The sequence below is a fragment of the Garra rufa genome, chromosome 22 (genome assembly GCF_049309525.1).
Source record: "Garra rufa chromosome 22, GarRuf1.0, whole genome shotgun sequence".
NCBI classification, from domain to species: Eukaryota; Metazoa; Chordata; class Actinopteri; order Cypriniformes; family Cyprinidae; genus Garra; species Garra rufa.
In genome coordinates this window covers 11965510-11988986 of record NC_133382.1, presented here as the reverse complement: position 1 = coordinate 11988986, position 23477 = coordinate 11965510, and the positions used below count along the sequence as shown (strand labels likewise).

Sequence of the window (23477 nt, the reverse complement as noted above, 5' to 3'; positions counted from 1 at the left end):
TGTTACCACAATATTTAGACACATGTTTGAGGCGTGGCCTCCTTGTTTACCATTGTGCCAAGTACCACCCACACAGTTAACGTCATACACATCCAACCAATCGGCGTTGCTGTTTATACTCCCCAAGCTTTATAAAGTCTGTCACTGAACCTCAAGATAACGGGCATTTGACAGCACAACAAACTTTGTCAAATTTACGCGCATTACATTTATATTCGTCCAGTGAGGTATTCCACAATTTAGCTACTTGAAGAGATTTTACTTGAAAGGGTTTGTTATAACAGATTAATATTAAAATGCATCTGTGGGTTCTCTGCGCGTTTGTTATTCTGGTGCCTTTGCTGTGCGATGCACGGATATCTAAACGTTACGTGATCGGCTGTCCGGAGCGCTGCGATAAGAGTCGGTGTCCGCCCGTTCCGGCCGACTGCCTGGCCGGAGACACTCTGGACCAGTGCGACTGCTGCCCGGTGTGCGCGGCCGGCGAGGATGAGCCCTGCGGCGGTACAGGGAAACTGGGAGACCCGGAGTGTGGAGAGGGTCTGGAATGCGCTGTGTCTGAAGGGGTCGGAACAACGACTACCGTGAGGAGAAGAGGAAAAACCGGCGTGTGCGTGTGCAAGAGCCCCGACCCCGTCTGCGGCAGTGACGGAGTGTCCTACAAGAACATCTGCGAACTCAAGAGAGTCAGTAACCGGGCACAGAAACTCCAGCAGCCGCCCATCATCTTTATCCAAAGAGGAGCCTGCGGGAAAGGTAAGACTGTCACTCCAAACGTGGTGTACTGCATACACTTACAAAACAAGGCATCTGTGGTTCAATGGAACCTTTGAATTCCACAAAAGGTTTTTCATAGTAAAAAAAATAATAATAATAATTAAAATGTTTAAATGTGCTTCTTACCTGAAAAATTCTTTGGGGAACCAAAAGAAATGGTTCTTCTGTGACTTTTGGGGCATTGAAATGTCACAACCTTTTAGTTTTTATCAAAACCTTTTGACATTATCTAGAGTTTGCCTTGATCTCCAAACTTAGTAAGCTGCCATTTCAGAGCATCATTATGTCAAAACATAGTGGGCTTTCTAACTCAGTTTAACTTGAGCTCGGTCTTTCAACCCTGTGAACTTCACTCTTAAGAACAGCTTCATTCTTCAGTTTATTCATGGCTTTTTGAAGAAAAAACATCATGTTGGTTTCTGGATTCTTTAATTTCTATTATTTACACTGCAAAAAAATGCTTTTCTTACTTAGAATTTTTGTCTTGTTTCCAGCCAAAATATGTAAAAATTCTTAAATCAGGAAGGATTTTCCAGACAAGGAAAAAATATTGTCTTGTTTCAGAAAAAATAAGTTAAAATTAAGTGAGTTTTCGCTTGAAACAAACAAAATAATCTGCCAGTGGGGTAAGAAAAATAATCTAGTTGTCTGCTTGAAATAAGATTATTTTTCTTACCCCATTGGCAGATTATTTTGCTTGTTTTAAGCAAAAACATGCTTCATTTTGACTTTTTTTTTCTGAAAACAGGACAATATTTTTTCCTTGTCTAGAAAATCCTTCTTGATTGAAGAATTTTTAGATATTTTGGCTGGAAACAAGACAAAAAATCTAAGAAAGAAAAGCATTTTTTGCAGTGTAGACAATTCTAAAGAATGAGAATAAAAAGTTCTTTGAGGAACTTAAAAACGTTATTCACTTTTCTTGTAAAAAGTGCACTGTGTATCACAACCGGTTATATTTGATTTAGTGATGCAGAGATAAAGAAAAGCTATACAGTTAAACCACACCTGAGCAATTCAGACAGAATATCAAATTCACTCATTTTAGTCCAGTCTAAAAAATGTGTCTGACATACCCTAATGCGTCTATCTCTTTATCCAAACATACACTCTCTTATAATAGACTAATACATTTAAATAACATTGGTGGTTGACCTTTCCTCCACTAATTAATTGGAAAATGGTTGCATTTTACATTCCCCTAATCAAAAAAATTAAAGTGCTGGCATATACTCAGGATCTGATATTGCGTGATTTAAACTGGCTCCTTTTCAAGTCAGTAAACACAGAAGCTTATTAGATGTTGCCAGTTCATCTGCAGCCCCATTACGGGGATTTATGCTTGGCAGTGGAAACATACTGAGAAAAGGTGCAAAAACAAATCACAGGAGATAACCACACGCCTGCACCCTTCAAGAGGAGTCAGCAGTAGTTCATCCAGATTCTCTTGGAATTGCAGGAGGAAAAGCAGATTCCAAAAGAGTTTGAGTTTCAAAAGATTCAGTGTGGTCTCCATAAATCCAGTGCATCAAATGGCTTGGACCCGTCATGAGGTGCTCAGTTTATTAATGAAATAGAGATATTTCAATCCCTAAAGGTTTTCAAAAGGGCATCCTCAACCACATTGTTATCCACAGTCAAAACAAACATGTTACCAGTGTCTTTAACACAGTGCAGCATTTTAAAACATCCAAAAGGTAAGCAATAACATGCATTTAAAACTAAAGGTACCGAAACCTTTGATGCATAAAATCCATTTTGACTTTGTGAAAAAAGCTGGGTTAGTTTGAAATCAAGCTGGAAATTTGCAAATTAGATCTTTGACTGCACATAGGACTAGTCTTTCTGAAATTTTAATTGGTCAATAGTCAAAACCAGTGTGGGCATCAGACAGCACTAGGTTTTGTAACAGATCTACTGAATGTTTTTGTTCTTCTGAACACACTAAACCTCATCCGAAGTGATTAATTAGGTGTTACCAGGACTTTATGTCATTGGACGTAATGATTTCCAAATCAAGCCTGGCGCTGTCTGCACAAATCCATGTAACCCGGCTTTCTGCGTATTCCCTTTGGCTTAATAAATTATCACCTCACTTTTGTTCCGGTCACCGTTGGATTGGCCAAAAATAGCATAATATGGCTATGTGTGTTTGTGCACCCGAGTTCAGCTGAAAAGTTAATCTGAGATCTACAGCCAAAACTCTGTTTCTACTCAGTCAAAGCTATTACAGCAAGACATCTCCCATCACATGATGTAATCTACATCTGGAGTTCTTGAGGCTGGACATTATCTAAGAAACCTATTCTCCGAGGATCAAGATTTAGGTCAAATTTTACAATCTTTGAGTTGTTTTTCCTTACCCACATTTTCAGGAGACATGACCTTATGGGTGTTTTCTCCACATCAAAATATTTATTTTGTCTAATATTATTAATTAGTGAAAATTACATTTTAAATAGGTTTAGTATAAAAGTATACATGACAATTGCATGGTAAAAATGTCACAATTTTAACTAAAAACTATTTCTGCCACATTAAAGTGCGCATAGTTAAAGAAACACCCTTATATGTTGTTAACGCCCCTGTGATGAGGTCTTGCCCAAACACTTACATTGTTGTACGCCCAAATGATCAGTGAAGGGCATATGTGTGAAATCATGTTTTGTAATTCCCCAAACTGAACAAATAGGGCTTTTGGCTTTAATTGCTGCCAGACATCAGTTAATGAGTTAATAGATGATTTAATGAGCAAAAGAATCAGTGGTAATGGCTTTGTATGACTGTAGAAATGACAGGATAAAGTCTGTCTCAAACATAAGCTGAAGATGTAGGCTGTTACTTTATGCTGCAGTAAAGCCAACACACACTCTCTTTGGTTTGCCCCAAGTGCTGAGTTTGCATCAAAGGAGGAAATGCATACCACAAGCCAATCTCAGCCGGTGGCATGCGGAGTATAAGAACTGTAAGGAAAGTTTAAGAATGCAATGTCGACACCGCAGTTCTGAGTTCAGGCAAAATGCCACTTATGTGGAAAAATCATCAGGGAGGGCAAGTATGCTTTAGGCATGCGTTACCCCATTGACTGGGACCAATGAGCCACTACTTATGGTTGCCTTGCCAGTTATTACATGACTAATGGATAGAATTTTGATCACTTGCCTCATGTTTAAGACTTTTACTATGCTCATGTTAATGGTTAGTGATTTGAGAAATAAATAAGTACATTTTAAAGTTCGGTATGTGATTTGTTCCATGCGTTCATAATACAAACACATTTAAGCCAAAAGTTTACGTACACCTTGCAGAATCTGCAAATGTTAATTATTTTCAGGGAGGGATCATTCAAAATGCATGCTATTTTTTTATTTGGTACTGACCTGAATAACATATTTCTTATAAAAGATATCTACATATGGTCCGTAAGAGAAAATAATAGTTGAAATTATAAAAATGAACCTTTTCAAAAGTTTACATACACTTGATTCTTAATGCTTTTTGTTGCTTTGTCCTGAACAGTTAAAATCCCAGCTGTTCATCAGAAAAATCCTTCAGGTCCCACAAATTCTGTGTTTTTTCAGCATTTTTGTGTATTTGAACCTTTTCCAATAATGGCTGTATGGTTTTGAGATCCATATGAGGGACTCATATGCAACTATTACAGAAAGTGCTCACTGATGCTCCAAAAGAAAACACAATGCATTAAGAGCCGGGGGTGAAAACTTTTGGAATTTTGGAACTTATTTTGTCTTCTGGGAAACATGTAACTATCTTCTGTAGCTTCTGAAGGGCAGTACTAAATAATAAAAAAAAAAGAAACGATATTTAGGCAAAATAAGTAAAATGTACACATCTTCATTCTGTTCAAAAGTTTTCACCCCCGTCTCTTGCATTGTTTTTCCTTCTGGAGCATCAGTGAGTGTTTAAACCTTCTGTAATATTTGCATAAGAGTCCCTCAGTTGTCCTCAGTGTGAAAAGATGGATCTCAAAATCAGTCATTGTTGAAAAGGGTTCAAATACACAAAAATACTGAAAAAACAGAATTTGCAGGACCTGAAGTATTTTTCTGAAGAACAGCGGGCAGTTTTTTTTTTTTTAATTTTGGTTTTAAAACGCAGATGTGGATCGTTCATATAACAACACAGTATTAAGAATCAAGTGTATGTAAACTTTTGATCAGGGTCATTTTTATAAATTCAACTATTATTTTCTTTTGTAGAATATAATTTGTCTTTTATGTGAAAAATCTTATTCAGGTAAGTACAAAATAAAAAAAGTTATTTTAGTAAAATAGTTTGCATTTAGCAGATTCCGCAAGGTGTATGTAAACTTTTGACTTAAACTGTACAATAAATAAAAAATAAATAATTCTTAAAATTAATTATTCCAAAATGGTGATTTGTTAAACCTAGCATCCAGGTAGACCCATATTCATAACATATATATATAAGCTTCAAAAAATGTTTTACTTACAATCATAATGTTTAACACAGTGCTCTTAAAAGATGAAAAGTCATGTGGCTTCACTAATGCTACTGTCGGTAAGGAATCATCTCTCTGTTTAAGTCAATAGGAGGTGACCTACTAATAGCACACAAACAACATTACGTCACAACTGTCTCTAAGTCTATTTGCAAGCCTTCCTACTATAGCTGGCACGGCCAGCGATGACACAATGTACTGTAGTTCACATGAGGCCAATGACATCTGTTTGAATTACGACAGTTTTCCCATTCATAAAAAAGAACTGGCCCAGATTTCACCTGGAATATTTGAATTTCCACATGATTCATAACCGGCTAGCTGTAATTCAAAACAACTTCAAACATTTGTTTTTAATTCTAGTGGCCATGATATACTAATCCTAATATGACAAAAAATCCATAGTAACGTATTGAATTTAACTTAAGAGCCTAATGGAATTAATTTCTAAACGTAGAATAAACATTTGTGCATTTGTGTATCACAAGAAAATAACAGGATACATTTGTAAGGATTATGATGTCGTATCAGCCTCTTGCATAATTTACAAACAGACCACTCTGCATACCAACACAATCAACCAACATCAGCAAAACAAAGTGTAACATTATATAACAACCCTTTTAACTCCTTAAGCATCTGATTAATGCTGTATGTCGAAGATTTTTGCACATCACTACACAGTGCCAAATTGTACTTTAGCATCTTTATTGCAACTCTGCCGGTAAACACGTTGCTTTCAATTGTGATTTTTAAAATTTTATCATACAGTCATACAGAGTTTTTCCAAGATGGGTTCCATTCAGAACAGGCCTTGCAAAGGTTGATCAACAAAGTTGATCAAGGAAGGGAGCCTCATCTGAAGCTGGCTCACAAGAAAGCCCGCAAACAGTTTGCTGAAGACAACCTGTCCAAGACCATGAATTACTAGTAAGAACAAACATAATATAATTTTGCAGAATTATCGCCACAGGGAGATTTTTCCATTAAGCCTGTTTACCAATAAACATACCAATAAGAGACGTCGTAGAGAAGCAGGCCACTGGCAGGATTCAGTTGATGGCGCTGCTATTACAATTTCATGGTATTTGAAAAATTGAGTGACTGTTGTAAAACTAATAAACCTGAAAGCAATTCAGTGATCAGAATCAGGATACGATTTTATAATAAATTCATTTAAATGTAAGCTGTGACTTCGATCATATGGTTTATTTCTAAAACTATTGTTTTGTTTTGGCTAGTAGAGGTTCTGAATGGCCAGTAAAAACATGCAACAGATGTAGTTGTTTCAAAAAAAGGGAGAATGATCATTTGTAGTGTGGGCGTCCAGACCTGGTGTCATCTGATGCAGAATTATGTGTCATTTTGAAATGATATAAACATCTAGTAACAGATGTGTGCAGCTGTTTTCATAATCAGAATAGTACGAAGAGAAGACATCCTAAAGTTATTCAGTCTCAGTTTAGAAAACTTAGCGGCCCTGTGTACGAAAAATATGTATTTTTATGCAAAACGAGATAAGTTTTTCTCCAGATGGGTAATCAAGAAAAACATCACCAAAGATTTGGGAGATCCAGAGGCATTTATCTGTGAGGGTCGAGGAGGTTTTAAACAGAATGTCACTGCGTTCATAAATAAGAACCTTAGACAAATAAGACAGTTGTTCCACTGTAGACTGAAAACGGTAATAGAGCTATAAAAATTCTGAAAGGTTACAGAGGTTATTATTAGTCCTAAATGCAAGCATAGCACAGTTCCACTAGTACTGGAAATAAAGAGTGTTATTCATAGATACTATCATATATAATGCTGCTTTCAAGTGCACCTGGAAGGCCTGTATCTCAGAGTCATTCCAAAACAACACAGCAATGATACAGTAAGCCAATTAAAATATATAAACAGTCCTGACTTGAGCATGACTATTGCAAAAGGCTTTCACATTCTAAGATTATACATCAGTTTCCCCAACTACACTCTTAAAAATAAAGGTGCTTTAAAAGGTTCTTCACAGGGATGCCATAGAAGAACCATTTTTGGTTCCACAAAGAACCATTCAGTCAAAGGTTCTTTAAAGAACCATCTCTTTCTTACCTTTTTATAAGCTGAACTTCTTCAGATGTTAAAGGTTCTTTATGGAACCATTTAGACAAAAATGGTTCTTGTATGGCATCGTGAAGCACCTTTATTTTTAAGAGGGTAGGTCCTCAGTTGGTTTTTGAGCAGAGCGAATCTGTCCAAAAAAACATGGGAAGGCTTTTTATGAAACGTTATAAAAGCTATGACATTTTCTTTTCAGTTTGTTAAAATATCATTTGCAAGGAGCAGATGTCCATGTGGCCATTTCCTGACCTTTCCACATGTCCCTAGAGCATATAGAATCATTATTCGTACTTTTCACATAAAACATGACTCGTATGTGGGTTGCACAAATGTGTTAGATTTTGTGCCAACTATGACATAACAAATGAAATGTTCTCTCGCTTTAAACGTGCTAAACCCTCTACAGATGTGCAGCCATAATATGAGGGAGGAAAAACAATTCCATTATCAAGATTCCAGAGTCATGATGGGATATGCAAGAGGGAATAGCAATCAGTTATATAAGTCTACAAATATTTTTTTTTTTACAGTCTGTTTCTATAACAGTAAAATGCAATTCCTATTCACAACCAATTTTTTTAGTTTAGAGGACTAGGGTGTTCTCCCTCTCCTAGATGTTGTCGAGTAACATTAATAAGAGACATTTCTCAAGAATTCAGCTTCTGATATAATTCATTATACCAAAAGACAGCAGATGATTTGTTAGTTCCACACTTATATTGTAGGCGGTATTTGGTTTTGCAGTAACGTTACCCATCTGTGTTGCATTATGATAATTGCTCTTTTTATACAACCCAAATAGTCAAGCATTCACTAATGCAGATAAACCCCCCAGAAATTAAAGGTCATAAAAGTTTAGGTGTTTTGGATCAAGGTACTGTTTATCACTGGGAATTTCAAACAGTGGATACACAGAAATGTACACAGACCCTTAGGGTAGAAACAAATAGCACGCTACCTAACTTGGATACGGGGGCAGATCCAGATGTGCTTGCATGCAAATGTTGTGAAAGAAGGGTTATACAAGGTGAAAAATAGTGTTACATGTGCAAAGTTATAAAAGGTTTTGACTGGGATCCAAGTTTTATAAGCACTTTCAGACTACGGATATATCATTAGACAAGTTGACCCCTGTTTCTCAAAAACATTCGTCTCTTTCATTATGCTGTTTTATAAGCAAGATTGGGTCTTATTAAGTGTTATGGAATAATTCTAATGAAAAAAACGGTCTCCAGAATAGCTGCTTTGTACTTTTTGAGCAATAATGGAATTCTGTGGTCAAATATTTTTGCATAATGACTCTAAAAACTTGCAGTTGTCTCTTTGCAGGACTGTCCTACGTAGCTGTGCTAGTTTCATGTTTTCCAAAGCACACTGAGCTCGTGTTTCTATTATATAATAAAGCAATTTTAAATAAGTATTTAATGCCCATTTATTTATATTTTGATAAGTACTGTACACAAAATCCTGTTAAATTACGGTTAAAAGAAGAGGAAAACGGCTCTGGTTGCCAGAAATTCACAATAAAAAATACTAAAACAATGTTTCTGGTATTGCGGAATGCTTGTATATTCAATTGTTCATTAAGTGATATGATAGTTTTAACTTGATTATGATTTAAAATCATAAATTTAACAGTATTTTACTGTAAAGTTGCATGTAATGCATTGTTAAACCATTCGTAATTTTTTACCAATTCAGTCTCAATTTGTAAATTGAAAAAAATTGGATGTTTCAAAGTTTTTTCCACTATGCTAGTTAATATTAAATAAATCTTTACATTTTATTCCTTTTACATTATCTTGATGTTAAAAATAAAATCAATTCCATATAATGCTCATGCATATCTTTCGGAAAATAGAAGCAGTAGCAAACATTATTTTAAAAGACAGTGATGAACTGGAAAAAAGAAATAAAAAAACTTGTGATATTGGTAGGCTAAAGACCCTGAGATACAACTTCACTGACACTCCGAGTCTGACCCAATCCATAATCCAGTCCTGGAATATCTAATAATATACAATTAGATTTATCTTCACTCTATAATTTGGTTGAATTTATTACAGTTTATTTGCTGTACCATATTGGTTTAATCTTACTCTTTGTTTGCCATGTGTTTTCCAGGCCACAAGGACAATCCAGATAGCCTCCGGCACAGATATAACTTCATCGCTGATGTGGTGGAGAAGATCGCTCCAGCTGTGGTTCACATCGAGCTGTTCCGCAAGTATATATCCCAAATTACACACTCCATTGATCAATGATCTCATGACTTCTGACATCTTTATCAGGACTATCTTTGAAACACTTTCAAAGATGAGATTCCTTATTGGTATATATAGCTCCATGAAGAACATTTATCCTCAGTGGAAACTTTCCATTGCACAAAAGGTTCTTTAAAAGGATATTTAAATTATTAAAATGTTCTTCACACAAGATGAAAACATGCCTCTGGAAACTTTTCCAGAGGCATGTACGTTTCGTGACATATTCGATGTGAAATGTCCAATGAATGGCACTAAAAGAGTGTTTGGTTTTTTCTCCCAAAAAGATTAACCATTGTTGCCAAGTCTGCGATTTTCCCGCAGAATTGGACTGCTTTAACACTGTTGCCGTGGGCTACTTTTCATGTCACGTCCGCGGGTTGAAGCGACCCAAATAACTTAATATTTATCCCCTGGAATGCTAAATTTACCAGGGGAACCCCACCAATGTGTATTTTACCATGGGACCCCCCTCGAAACGCCAATGGGCTACTTTTGGGCTAGTTTTGAGTAGCAATTGGGAGGGTTTTGTTCTGAAAACCTGGCAACCTTGAGATTAACATACATATGGTACGTTTTATGTGCCGTTAGTTTTTCAGGTGTCACCGCAGTCTATGCTTATATGCTTTGTGACGTTTTAAAATAACGTACTATCTGTACTACACCTAAACCTACCCGATAGTATGAACAAAAATGAATGTGATGTAAAAATGAAATTGCAAGCAACCCGATTTTGCTTGTTTTTAGATCTCTCATCTTTCTGCTTTCTTTTATCTGAAGAGCAGGCTTGTTACATTCAGAAAGAAACATACTGGGTTGTGGCTAGAAGGGATACAGCTGCAGCCGGAAATGAAGAATAAATTAAACGTTCTACCTATTTGTGTTTTATTAACGGCTACACCTACCCCAACAGCCAACCCCTTTCAATAATGCAAAAACAGTAATTATTGAGCTGTAATCATAACTGTAATCATTTCAGTTGGAAACTGCAGTGATATGTCCTTATTGGTACGTATCAAAGACCATAGAATCCTTAAAGGGACTTATGCAGTGCATTCATCCTTAAAGGGTACGTATTTCGTGTCTTGTGAAAAAGTTCCCAGAGGTACGTTTGCGTTATGAGACCAGGTAGCAAAAATGAAAGGTTCTTCTTAGAACTGCATCTTTGGGGAGCCAAATATGGATCTTCTATGCCATCTTTGCAAAAACAACCTTTTAGAACATTTATTTTTAAACATTATCAATTTTAAATTTGTTCTCGTACTCCTACTCTGGCATCTTTCAACACTGTCAACACTGGACAAAAATAGATACTAGCTCTTGTTTTGACTTTTATTAGCCCTCCATCAATATGAATAGAAGTACTACTTCCAAGTATGCGCAAATGCATCCATATTGGTCCTAAAAACATTCTTATCAGCTAATAATTTCTCTCTGATTTTTGGAGAAGGTTAAGAGGTTGGTCTGTGATCAACTGAGAAAGATGTTCCAGGAATATGTTCCTAATGTATAAATCATGTTGTGCGAGTGAAAGAGTTTTTATGGCATGACCCACTAAGCTTTATCCTCATTATAGAGTAACTTTGTTTTAAAGTTAATTCACTTGAATATATATATTATTAGATTTAACATCTATTTTAAATATCACGAAATCGTCGTCATTGCATAAGTTTGTGGAATGCAGTAAACAGCCAACATCAATTTTAGGCTGTTGAAATTGCGGTAAAAAATCTGGAGAGCATCCGTCATTTGTTCCATAAATCACTTGTCAGAGGAAGTTCCTCCTTGGTCTTAAATCTAGCTGGAAAATATAGTCAGATATAGTTGAGCAATCATCATTTTTTGCCATTCCCCTGTGGAAATAGACTTATGTATTATGAAAAGGTTGCTCATAAAGAGTTATCTTTAAAAACCTCTTCACTTTTCTTTCTTAGAATGATGTTTAGCAAGCGGGAAGTGGCGGTGGCCAGCGGCTCTGGTTTCGTGGTGTCTGAAGATGGTCTGATTGTAACCAATGCCCACGTGGTAGCCAACAAACACCGGGTGAAGGTCGAGCTGAAGACTGGTGTCACCTATGAAGCCAAAATCAAAGACGTGGATGAGAAAGCAGACATCGCACTCATCAAGATAGACGCTCCAGTAAGTACCTGCCCGTTCCTGTCAGTATAGTGTGTCACACTCAGGACTTTAAGATACTCTTAGCTTGTTCCCAAATTTAGTGAAAAGCCTGCATCGGTCTTTTAACAGTTAAAGATTCAGTTGCTGCATCTATATGCATCTGCCATATTTTCATACTGACATGTCCTCAACTTGGAAACTCTGGGTTACAACTCTGTGTTGCTGTTCATGTGGAATCAACTCATAAATATGATATGTCTGACATGATTTGAATACACCATATTTACAGTATGTGACATACACAGATGAGCACTCCAGATTAGATTCCATCTCATAAGGCTAGATTTGGAACGGGGCTTCAGTTATTCACTTTCAAGAGATGGATAACATGTCTAGTCTTGTTGAATTAGCATCTGAGATTGTTTCCATGATGTAAGGTCTTCAGCAATGAATTGTAAACAAAATTCATGCCTGACCCCAAAGGCTGCCCCAACATCAGGATTGTCTCATGCCATTTTTTCCCCAGAGTAAACATATCAGTAGGCAGAAATATGCTTTTCTTGGCTCTGAGGATAATGACCCTGTTATAAAGGAAGGCACTTCTGTATCAGGAAGAGAGACAGATCCAGATAAGCCATGTTGAATTGCTCCACTAAACAAGTCTGGCTCCACACCCAAGCAGAAAAACATGAAGAGACCATTCTGACAGAAATTTGATTAGAGTTGGTCATGTAACACTAAATCACACTGACAGGACATTAAACACATTATACTAAGAGTGGAAAATGTGATTTTGCACAAAAACCTTCAAATGTTAAAGCTTGTATTCTATAAAGTATGGATGTTTCCAATGCTTTCATAATTCATTTTAGGGTGTGTTCACACTTGTCATGTTTGGTTCGATTAAAACGAACTCATTCGGTTCACTTGAGTGTGAACGCTGCCATCCGAACCCTGGTGTGCACCAAACCAGCGGACCAGACCACTAAAAAGATGGGTTTCGGTCCGCTACCAAATGAAATCTGGTGTGATTCAAATTAAATATAAATGCGACACAGACCAAATACTTCTAAACGAACCAAAACCAGGAAGTAATGTCAAGATGTGACCCAATGCAACATGATTTCATGAAGGGAACACACAGTGTATCCAAAACAAAATGGGCAGAGGGCAAATGTGAAGCAACGAGGAGGTAAAGTGCCTTTTATTAGCTCTTTGTGAGTTTGCAGATGATGAAAATAAAATCTTATAAACGCAACAATGCAGTCCAGCAGATGGCATTTTCGGCTTTAAGTCAAACACACCTTTTCCTTTTGTTTTGAGTGTTCGGTGAGTTACCTCATGAAATATACGTCACTCAACCCGGTCAATCAGGTTGTGAAAATATCACTGTGCCTTTAGGTTTAATATCTTTAGATTTACTGTCAAAAATGCCAGTTTGAACCATAGACTGTAAAAAATATGGACGTAGTATCCGTGACGTCACCCGTAGGATTCTGAAGCGCTAATTTGAAGCTCATAGTGGGCGGGATTCGGCCGTCGCCATCTTGGAATCGCGTCATCGTGCGTCACTCCCGGATAATCAAAAATGGGCAAAAAGGCGGGATGTGGGTGGAGCTGGTTGCTGAAACCACGCCCGCCTAGAGCGACAGTGGTGACAGCAGCAGCAATCCCCCTGTCACTCAAGTGGCCACGCCCTTAATTATGCTGAACTTTAAGGCTTAATATAACTTAAACGGATGAGTTATAAAAAAAATTCACCCCCCTCACAGTTGACATGAAGGGCAAAACTAGCTATATAGACCAAAACCATTTTTTGAACCAGGCTGTAAACATACTTTTTTCTGCTGTAAAGTTGGGCATTTTAACATGGGGAGTCAATGGGACTGACTCTCTTCTGCAGCCAGTCTCTAGCGGCCAGTCGATGAATTGCATTTTAAGACACTTCCGTGTTGGTTTCAATAGAGAGAGCGGGAGGTTGCCCCTTGGTGTGAACACACTGTTTTATGGACATAGAGTAATACATCATAATGTTTATTTATATTTATGCCTTCAAAAAAGTGCATTACATATATATGACATTAAGTTTTGTGTTGTATATCATGTTATAATGAATTATTAATGAATTATAATGTGTTATAATGATAAAAGTAAGCACGATAAAGTATAATAAATGTGCTAAATGATCATTTTTATGACAATATTTTAAAATATAGATGAAAAGACATCAACAATGTATTTGTTTAATTATCAATAAGGTACAAAAGTCTATATCCTGTACAGCAGAGTGACTATATTTACAATACACCACAATCTCAAGTGCCTAATGCTTTTATAAAGGATTTCTACATAAAAAAAAATATAGATGCAAGTGTTCTTTGTTCATGAAATGTCATCCTTCTACTAGAAGATGCAACAGTGGCCTTTCTGAGTGCTGCACAGAGAGATAGACAATAGATGGTTTCATATCATACAGTAATATGTCAAGTATTTTAGTATGACTGGAACCAATCAGCATCCAGGACCAAAACTATCAATTTCACAAACAGTATATACAGGCTTTAAGTAGGCTTTAAGTTAAGTGACACATCATCTCTTCAGTTAATAGTGCAGTGGTTAAACAAATTGTATATGTAGTTATATCATTTAGATTTATTTGCTTTCTTAAAATACTGTATACTAAGGACTGCATTACACTGAAAAGGCCTAGGCAGCACTGACCCAGAAAGCTTGTGACCGCAAATGGCACTGGATTTACTTAACAATATGCATGCTGATACTGTTTGCTGAGGTTTGGTAACAGTCCCCGGCTCTTGAGCTGGCAGACAGCAGTGCCACGTCTCGGTAATTCCTCCCTGGACTCTTATGCATAACTCCCCCTTCCTCTCTGGCTCAGGTTCTGCTTAGTCACTGCCATACTGTGAATAATTTATATTGGGTAACTGTCTCATATTCTTTTCAGCTTGACTTTGTTTGATTGGTTCATGTCTCTGTCGCCACTGAGAATTCCATGTCAGAATTCCTCTTCAAATTTAAAATGATATGAGCGAACAGACATGGGAAAGGTTCAAGCTGTTTTTAAATACGCTGCAGGGTTGTTACAAAGACAACCTTGTTTGTCTAGTTATTTTTGGATGGGAGTAATTTTCAAACTCATTACAGATTATTTACGATGTCAAAGGCTCTCAATGTAACCACTCTCTGGAGAACCAAATCTGCTATAGTTTTTTACACTAACACCTGTTTATTCTCAGCGTTGCTCATTGCGCTTTTCGATCTAATCTGATTCTTATTTTCTTATTCCCACTAAATTAGCCAATTCCTCAAACCAGAGAAAACACTGAAGCCTAATTCAACATCTTTCACATCTCAAAACCATCTTGAGGGACTTGTTGACCTTGTTTTAGACAACTTGTTGGATGCACTTAGTCCTGTATCTTGCATCTACATTTAAGCACCCAATGATGTTTCAGTTTTTATGTTACAGTATTTATTTAGGCTGCATGCATAAGCATTGAGTCACCGCGTAACAGCGTCACAGAAACAACACTGCAAGTATAGTTTATGTGCTCCTATTTTTGCTGTGCACAGCACATTGGATTCATTGAAAAATAGAATAGAAATGCACCGTAAAGTGAATTATGAACTTAATCTTTGCTATATATTGTGTTTTTATGAAACCACATAAAAATGGAAGGAATTACTCATTCGTTGTTTTAAAAAAAAAAACATCTGTTGAACTCGATGTAGGTTCCACATGCAGTGACAGGCACACAAAGATCTGTCAATCTGCTTGATTTGAGAAGTTTACAGTTTCAGTTTGAAGTTGTAGTACATTTCATAGCAAGTTTGTTATCATATTTTTATGTATTTTATCAGTATTGTTTAGGGCAAGACACTACAGGCAAAATACATATCTTTAAAGGCCATTTTATCAAAGTCATGCACTTAGCCAGAAATCTGCACTTTAGGAGCATGTACATACTTCAGACTTTACTGATTTACTATAGATTTTCTGTATTCTGACAGTTTTTAAAGAGAAGTGTGTTCCTAAAACATTTATCTGATTTATATAACGTTTTATTCCTAAAAGTATGGTTAAAATTTATATTGTTTTGGCTGTTAGGAGTATTTTTGATTTATGGAGTGTAAAAGAACCTTCAACTCTAATATGTCAACAAATTAAAACAAGCTTGTGAACAAGAATTCCAATCATCAGATTTTTGCTCAGGAAATGTATGCAAATAATGGATATTTAATTGGATAATGCATATTTAACATAATCTGAATACAATATTTAAACATACACTACTAGTCAAAAGGTTTTGAACAGTAAGATTTCTAATGTTTTTTTTTTGTACTTATTTGATTCAAAGTACAACAAAGACATGAATGTTTTACTATTTAAAATAACTATTTTCTATTTGAATATATTTTAAAATGTAATTAATTCCTATGATTTCAAAGCTGAATTTTTAGCATGAGTACTCCAGTCACATAATCCTCTAATCATTCTAATATTCTGATTTGCTGCTCAAAAAACATTTGTTATTATTATTACTATTATTATGTTGAAAACAGCTAAGTATGTTTTTTTTAGGTTTCTTTGATGAATAGTTCAGTAGAACAGCATTTGTCTGAATTAGAAATCTTTTGTAACATTATAAATGTCTTTGTCATCACTTTTGATCAATTTAAAGCATCCTTGCTAAATAAAAGTATCAATTTCTATCATTTCTTCCCCACCTTTCTATAATTACTTGTAATGTTGCAAAAGCTTTTTATTCCAGATAAATGCTGATCTTTGGATGTTTCTATTCATCAAAAAATCCTGAAATAAATGTACTCAACTGTTTTAAATATTGATAATAATAATAAAAATGTTTCCTGAACAGCAAATCAGCATATTTGAATGATTTCTGAAGGATCATGTGACAATGAAGACTGGAGTAATGATGCTAAAAATTCAGCTTTGAAATCACAGGAATAAATGACATTTTAAAATATATTAAAATAGAAAACCGTTATTTTAAATAGCAAAAATATTTTATTGTTTTGCGATACTTTGGATCAAATAAATGCAGGCTTGGTGAGCAGTAGAGACTTATTTAAAAACCATAACAAATCTTACTGTTCAAAAACTTTTGACTGGTAGTGTATTATTATGATTAATATTAGTCAGAAGATACTAAACAAATGTCAAATGTACAACAAAAGTACAATGAAACACTTTTATCACTGTACATTAATTATCAGCCATAGTATGACTAGTAATTACCGTTTTGGTCACATATACTGTATAATATCTTTGTGTTTTAGTTATGTTAAGTTATGTTTTGTGCTTAGAGCCGTGTATGAGGGTGACAACTGGACTTTTTTCGTGAATTTTGTACCAGGCCCAAGAATTGTGGCCCTGCTGCTACTATAACCTGCAGATGCAGAATGTGTGAAACAGACTTAACCTTGGATGAGAAAAGCATACCCTGCAGAGATACAGAGGAAAACAGATGCCAGTAGAGCATGTTAGAGCATGTTACTCTTTGAGTTCCAGTTTGTATCTTATAAATGTTATAGACAGGTCTTGACATGCCACATCAGGGTTAGGGGGCAAGGGGAAATATCTGGTAAGGATGACTAACACTGAGTTGTCTTCATTTAGATCTGGGTCATGATCTTTCTGAAACATCAGTGTACATGTGTGAATGTTTAAAAACATGTGTATATTTCTGTTTATAAGATCTGGGTCACAGCGCAATGTTTGGCAGGAGGGACTGTGTGTCAGGATATATTTCCACTCTAGGTCTGAGTATACATGGCTGTCTTTATTTAACAGCTGTTCTTTTGTCTGCCAAACACGGTGCTCGTAGATGAAATAGACAGATCTGTTAGATGGTTGTTAGTGAACTGATGTACATTCAGGAAGTTCTGGTTTACACATGTCTATACTATCAGTGATGCATGGTTGCACACGAGAATCACGAACATATGCAAAACATTCAACATTCACATCCCAATTAACCATCTGTGCTGCGGACAGAAATGAATGATACTTTGAGATCAAGTGGATTGTTAACCTGTAAAGCCGGACATATGAAATAATAACAGCCCCAAAATTATGGCCAAATTGTCAACTTGTCATGTAAATCAGTTAGATATATATAAAAGTATAACAGGCAACTTACATAAAATGCGGATAAATATCAGTTGTCACTTTGTAATATGTGACCCTGAACCACAAAACAGGTCATAAGGGTCAATTTTTTGAAATTGAGATTTATATATAAGCTGAATAAATAAGCTTTCCATTGATGTGGTTTGTTAGGATTGGACAATATTTGGTCGAGATACAACTATTTGAAAATCCGGAATCTGAAAGTTAAAAAAAATCTGAATATTGAGAAAATCGCCTTTAAAGTTGTCCACATTAAGTTCTTAGCAATGCATATCACTAATCAAAGATTAAATTTTGATATATTTATATATACGGTACACTGTAGAAATCAGCTTTATCAGCTGCCTTAAAATTTTAAGTTAAATCAACTTAAGCCATTTCAACTCATTTTTAGTGTAATAAGTAGCAGTTTTGACTTGTAGTTTTAAGCTGATTTAACTTAAAATTTTAAGGCAGCTGCTGAACTTAGATTTTTAAATTGAATCTGGTAAAAACTTTTTACAGTGGAAATTTACTAAATATCTTCATGGAACATGATCTTTACTTAATATCCTAATGATTTTCTGCATTAAACAAAAAATGATCATTTTGACCAATACACTGTTTTGTGGTCCAGACAAACAGTCCGCTAAACTCCAACAACACCTTAGTATTGCCATTTTCTGAAGAGTCAAATACCACTTGTAGTTTCTTCAGTCTGGTGTTTTAATAAATAGGAGAAATTGGAACATTGGCAGCTCTAGTAAGATAAGTCCTTTCTTCTAAAAGAAAAAGCCAATTGACAAAGATCTGGTCTTTATTTGACTCTTGTGTTCAGGCTTTGCTCTACACTACACTTAATCTGCAGATTGGCTAGATTAACCTGAAATATATACGTCATCTGGGGGTTTACCATTTGTGTCAGATTTGATTGCTGGTTTGAAATATGTTATTAAAATGTTAGATTGGAAAAGAGATTTCCATATTTCCCCATTCAGTTAGAGAGCAGCTGAACTTGCATGACTGAAAATAGCTGCGCAATTCCTGTGATGAGATAATGGACTTGCTTTAAAAGGGATTCTGGTAGAGTGTGACTAGAATTCAAAGATGGATTATGGACACCACAAAATCTCATACTGCCATTGAAAATGGTATATGCAAATATAAAATCTTGTAGGGATGTAACAATATCAAAATCTCACAATATCACAATATGAAGTCCAAGATACAATATTATTGCGATATTTTTAAAAAGAAGACAAATGAAGACGTTTTGTACATTTTAAAGTTAAATGATTGTATCTAACACACTTCACACAGTTCAAAATTCAGCGCTCCAAACAATGTTCAAGTCAGAAAAAAGTCCTATGTACCTGAACTTTAAAGGGGACTTAACCTCTTTTTATTAGTGGTATACTCTCTCAGTATAATTTACATTCACACTGGGGTTTTAAGAAGCCAAACAAATTAGAATATAATAATAATAATAATAGTAACAATTTTACATTATTGTTATTCCCTCTGACAGTAATAGCCATAGATTTTAAAACAATTGCACTGTAAAACAAATGAAAATTAATATTTCATAAGTATATTGTTTTGCTTTACACTACAGTAGGAAAATTACAATACTTCTTTTCTAATTTCTACACTTTATTTTGATGTAAAACTTCAGCTTCAGTGAAAACAGGTTTACGAAAACTATGAATCTAGTAAAATGCTGTAATCATCTGCCACGAAAATAAAGCATAACTGGTGTCCGTTGCATTCCAAAATGTGCGCTAAACTCACAGCACATGCAAGAAACGAGTTCACTGCATTCACTGTGAATGGAGCTGTTCTGAGGCGCGGAAAACACCGGATCACAAAGTGCATGCTTCACTTTGAAACTTGATTAAGGGATTAGGACATATTGTGCTTTTTCCTTTTAGTTTGTTTGACAGATGCTGTGCCAAAGCATGATGGTCTAAAACACAACTTTAAAGACCTTTTATGTTAGAATAAAAAGTTTAAATATATTTTAAAAACTAAAAATTTTGCCCAGAAGACCTATTGTTTCAAATCGTCATGTGACCACGATAATATCAAGACTTTTCGGGTTTTGCTATCACGATACCACGATTTTGATAATACCGTTACATTATCACGTTACGTTAAAATCTAGTATGAAGTTATTAAATGACAAATGATTTTGAATTTATGTTAGTGTAGAGCAGTGAGTCTCAACTGGTTTGGCCATTAAAAAAAAATGTTGACACACACACAACTACCGTCCCCCTTTTTCAAGTAGTTTCTTTTACTGTACACTACGTGACCCACTCAGAAAAGTCTTGCGACCCACTTTTGGAGAAGAAAAAACCCTGAGCTCTGGGTTTGAATCTGGGTGACCACAGCAGAAGCCTATGTTCAGCCTTGTCTCTTTTATCTGGGCTCTTTGTTTTTTCAGGTTTTTGAGTTTGTGGGATATGTTCATTGATGTGGGTTATGTTTGCTGTTAGCAGCTTCATGTTATTAGAAGACTACACACACAAATGAACAAGCCTGACAATACTGTGTGCTTTTTAATTTACTACAGTCTCAGAGAAGCCCCTGTCATTAAAAAGTCTCAAAACACCAGCTAAGATGTACAGCCATCTGCAGTTGGATGTTTGGTGACAGTCTCAGCATGCGCATTTCTCTATTGACTTTTATGCAGCTTTAGAGCGACTGTACAGCCTCTTTTTCCCAGACATGTCCTGGCCGGGATTTCTAAATATCCTAAAATGCCTGGGTTTGGCTTTCTTTTCCTATTATTTTCATACTTGCTGAAGGTAATGACTGAATCATTACTAATTTATGAGGGCTGTAGAGAGTATGCCAGTTACTGTAGAAAACAAAGCTAGAACATTTTAGCCAATGTCCAAAAAAACACATTTTACACATTTGTGTTTAAGTAATTTTCCAATTTAAACTTTGAGTTTTAAGATTTTAATCATAATATCCCCGTAATAAGAACACCTCTGCAGTCGCAATTAAAATGTCTGAGCTGTATTAAACCAAGATGTATTAATTGTCAAGCAAAATATTTTTTTTTAAAAAGTAACTTTAAAGTACCCTGGTGAAAAAAAACAGCTGGTTGGCTGGTTTTAGCTGGTCAACCAGCCTGGTTTTAGCTGGTCTCCCAGCCTGGTTTTAGCTGGTCATATCTGGTCAGCAGGCTGGTTTTAGAGGGGTTTTGGCCACCAGCTAAAACCAACCTGACCAGCCTGGCCAGGCTGGGAGACCAGCTAAAACCAACTACTACCAGCTTAAACTAGCTAAGACAAGCCAACCAGTCTAGGCTGGTTTTAGCTGTTTTTTTCAGCAGGGTACGGACAAACTTCATACACCCAGCAAAAATGATAAGTAATTGCAAAAGTGATGCAAATGGAATTTATTTTACAGAAAAGTTGTAGCATCTAGTTTGCAGATGCCACTTGACCTAATACAGTAAAAAAATGGGACATTTAAATTGTGGCAAAAGTGTCCAAATGCTTTCTGAGGGCACTGCACATTCACATGCACAGCTTTAAAAAATTAGCGCAAATTAGTTGTTTGGATCCAACTTCATTTAGGCCTGATTGTTCTGTCTGGAATTCCCCATAAAAGTAATTTGGGAAGCCCTGCTGGCAACATTCCTGTCTTAATAGCAAGGAATTCGTGTTAATGCACTGAAAAGATCATTTGAAGATGGTCTTTGCTCATTTGCAACACCAATATGCCAACCTGGTACTGTTATAACTTGCCTTATGTTCTTCACAGCTCTAAAAGGTCCCATTAGTGGAAATTTGACTTTGTGGACACACGTCTCCTAAAATCTGGGTCAGTTTTTGAGGCTGGTATTGGTTAAGGCCCGTGTAGTGCATAAGTCTTGCTCAGACACATCTTCCTGACTCATCAGAGCAAAGAAAGAGTGCCCTTCAATGTCTCGCTGTTGGCGTTCAATTGCTCATACAAATTAGGGTAAATATTTCTTGAGTAAACAGCAGCTGGATTTGTCATTTATATTCTTTTTATGTGCGTACTTTTCCAGTGGTTAATGCATACCACAAAGCTAGTCCGCAAACATTCATGCTGGCAGTTATGCATTCGAAGCTGATCGATGCCAGTTTGAAGACATACAAGGAGTCTTGGCATCCTTCGGAGTGTTTAGGAGTCGAGATCTGGCAGACATGCAGCTGTCATTCATCCTGGGTTGTTTCAGCACATATTTGAAAAGGTTTGGTCTTGTCTTCCAAGAAAGCAGCCCTGCTGAGTTTTTCCATGATGGGGCAAGACACCAAAATTGGGTCAGACTCCGCTTAGTGCAAAGACAAATATGTCTATCATTCAGAAATTGTTAGAGAAATGGATGGTTTAGTGCCGTGATTTTGAAATGTCACAATGAATTTATGAATATGTCCCTTTGTGAGAAATACACTGGCAATATTTTATTTGGAATCTTCAGGGAATCGTTTTCTGGCATTCACATCTACTGTATTAGAGTGATGCTTGCTTTGCCATTTAAGTTGTGAAAGTGATGCTACAAGCTTTTGCTTTGGCAAAATACATGAAGCCCAAGTCAGACTTTTCTAAACAGTCAGTTTGACCCACTCTAGGGTGACTGTGACTTTTTGGAAACGCCAGCCCAAATCGGATCTGATTTACGGTTGTTGAGAAACAGGAAGAGCAAGTCGAAGATTCCTGCTCTTTCTGGCAGAACATGGGAGTTTTAAAGGGCTCAGCTGGGATTGATTTGCTCTAGATGGAAATTTTGCACACAATAAACACGCATCCATATCGTGTGTCCTTTGACCCAATTGCCTTTTCAAAACAATTAAGTTCTTTACAGTGGAGCTGTCTCATCCAATATCTGTTCATGGATGTTGTTTGGATCAGGATAGTTGCATAGTTGATTTTTCCTATTTTTAACCAATTTATCCAATTTGGCCATGCTAAAATGTCAGTGAGACTGACAAATCACGCTAAGGCAAGGAGAACGCCATTAGAATATGATTGCTTTTCACATCATCTTTATAGGTCACCTGAGAGAACTTCTTCAGCATTGAAAATAATTGCTGTAGGTATACATCTCCAGGATGCTTTCAGACATCATACACTGAAGATTTTTATCTCAGGATCTTTATTTTATCATGTCATGCGAAATGTTCATGTCCTTCTTTCTTCAGCCGAAAAATAATTAAGGTTTTTGAGGAGAACATTCCAGGATTTTTCTCCATATAGTGGACTTCAATGGGACACAATGGGTTGAAGGTCCATACTGCAGTTTCAATGCAGCTTTAAAGGGCTCTATATGATCCCAGCCAAGGAATAAGTGTCTTATCTAGCAAAACGATTGGTCATTTTCTAAAAAAAAAAAAAAAAAGTATATTTTTTAACCACAAATGTATTCTTGCACTAGCTAGACTTCACGCATTACATAATCCGGTTGGAAAGGTAACACGTAACGGTAAAAGTACCGGCCCAGTTTTTACAAAGCGAACGTGCAAAGAAAACCCAGTGCCATTTTCAATAAAAGGCAAAACAATGAAGTCCACAGATGAAGAACTAACCACACATGACCTTT

The 23477-nt window shown here is 36.1% G+C and overlaps 2 protein-coding genes across 2 annotated transcripts in view; both read left to right on the top strand.

Annotated features, from left to right (window-relative positions):
• plekha1b (pleckstrin homology domain containing, family A (phosphoinositide binding specific) member 1b) overlaps positions 1–15387 on the top strand; it is a 112363-nt gene extending 96976 nt beyond the window's left edge. The window contains exon 13 of the transcript XR_012341597.1: positions 15378–15387. The gene's annotated coding sequence lies outside the window, so the exon portion shown is untranslated. The remainder of the gene's footprint in view (positions 1–15377) is intronic.
• Positions 167–23477, top strand: part of htra1b (HtrA serine peptidase 1b) — a 40056-nt gene continuing 16745 nt past the window's right edge. Inside the window, exons 1-3 of the mRNA XM_073828995.1 lie at positions 167–756; positions 9485–9587; positions 11559–11763. Coding sequence (XP_073685096.1) covers positions 297–756; positions 9485–9587; positions 11559–11763 — 768 coding nt within the window. The 5' untranslated portion in view covers positions 167–296. The remainder of the gene's footprint in view (positions 757–9484; positions 9588–11558; positions 11764–23477) is intronic.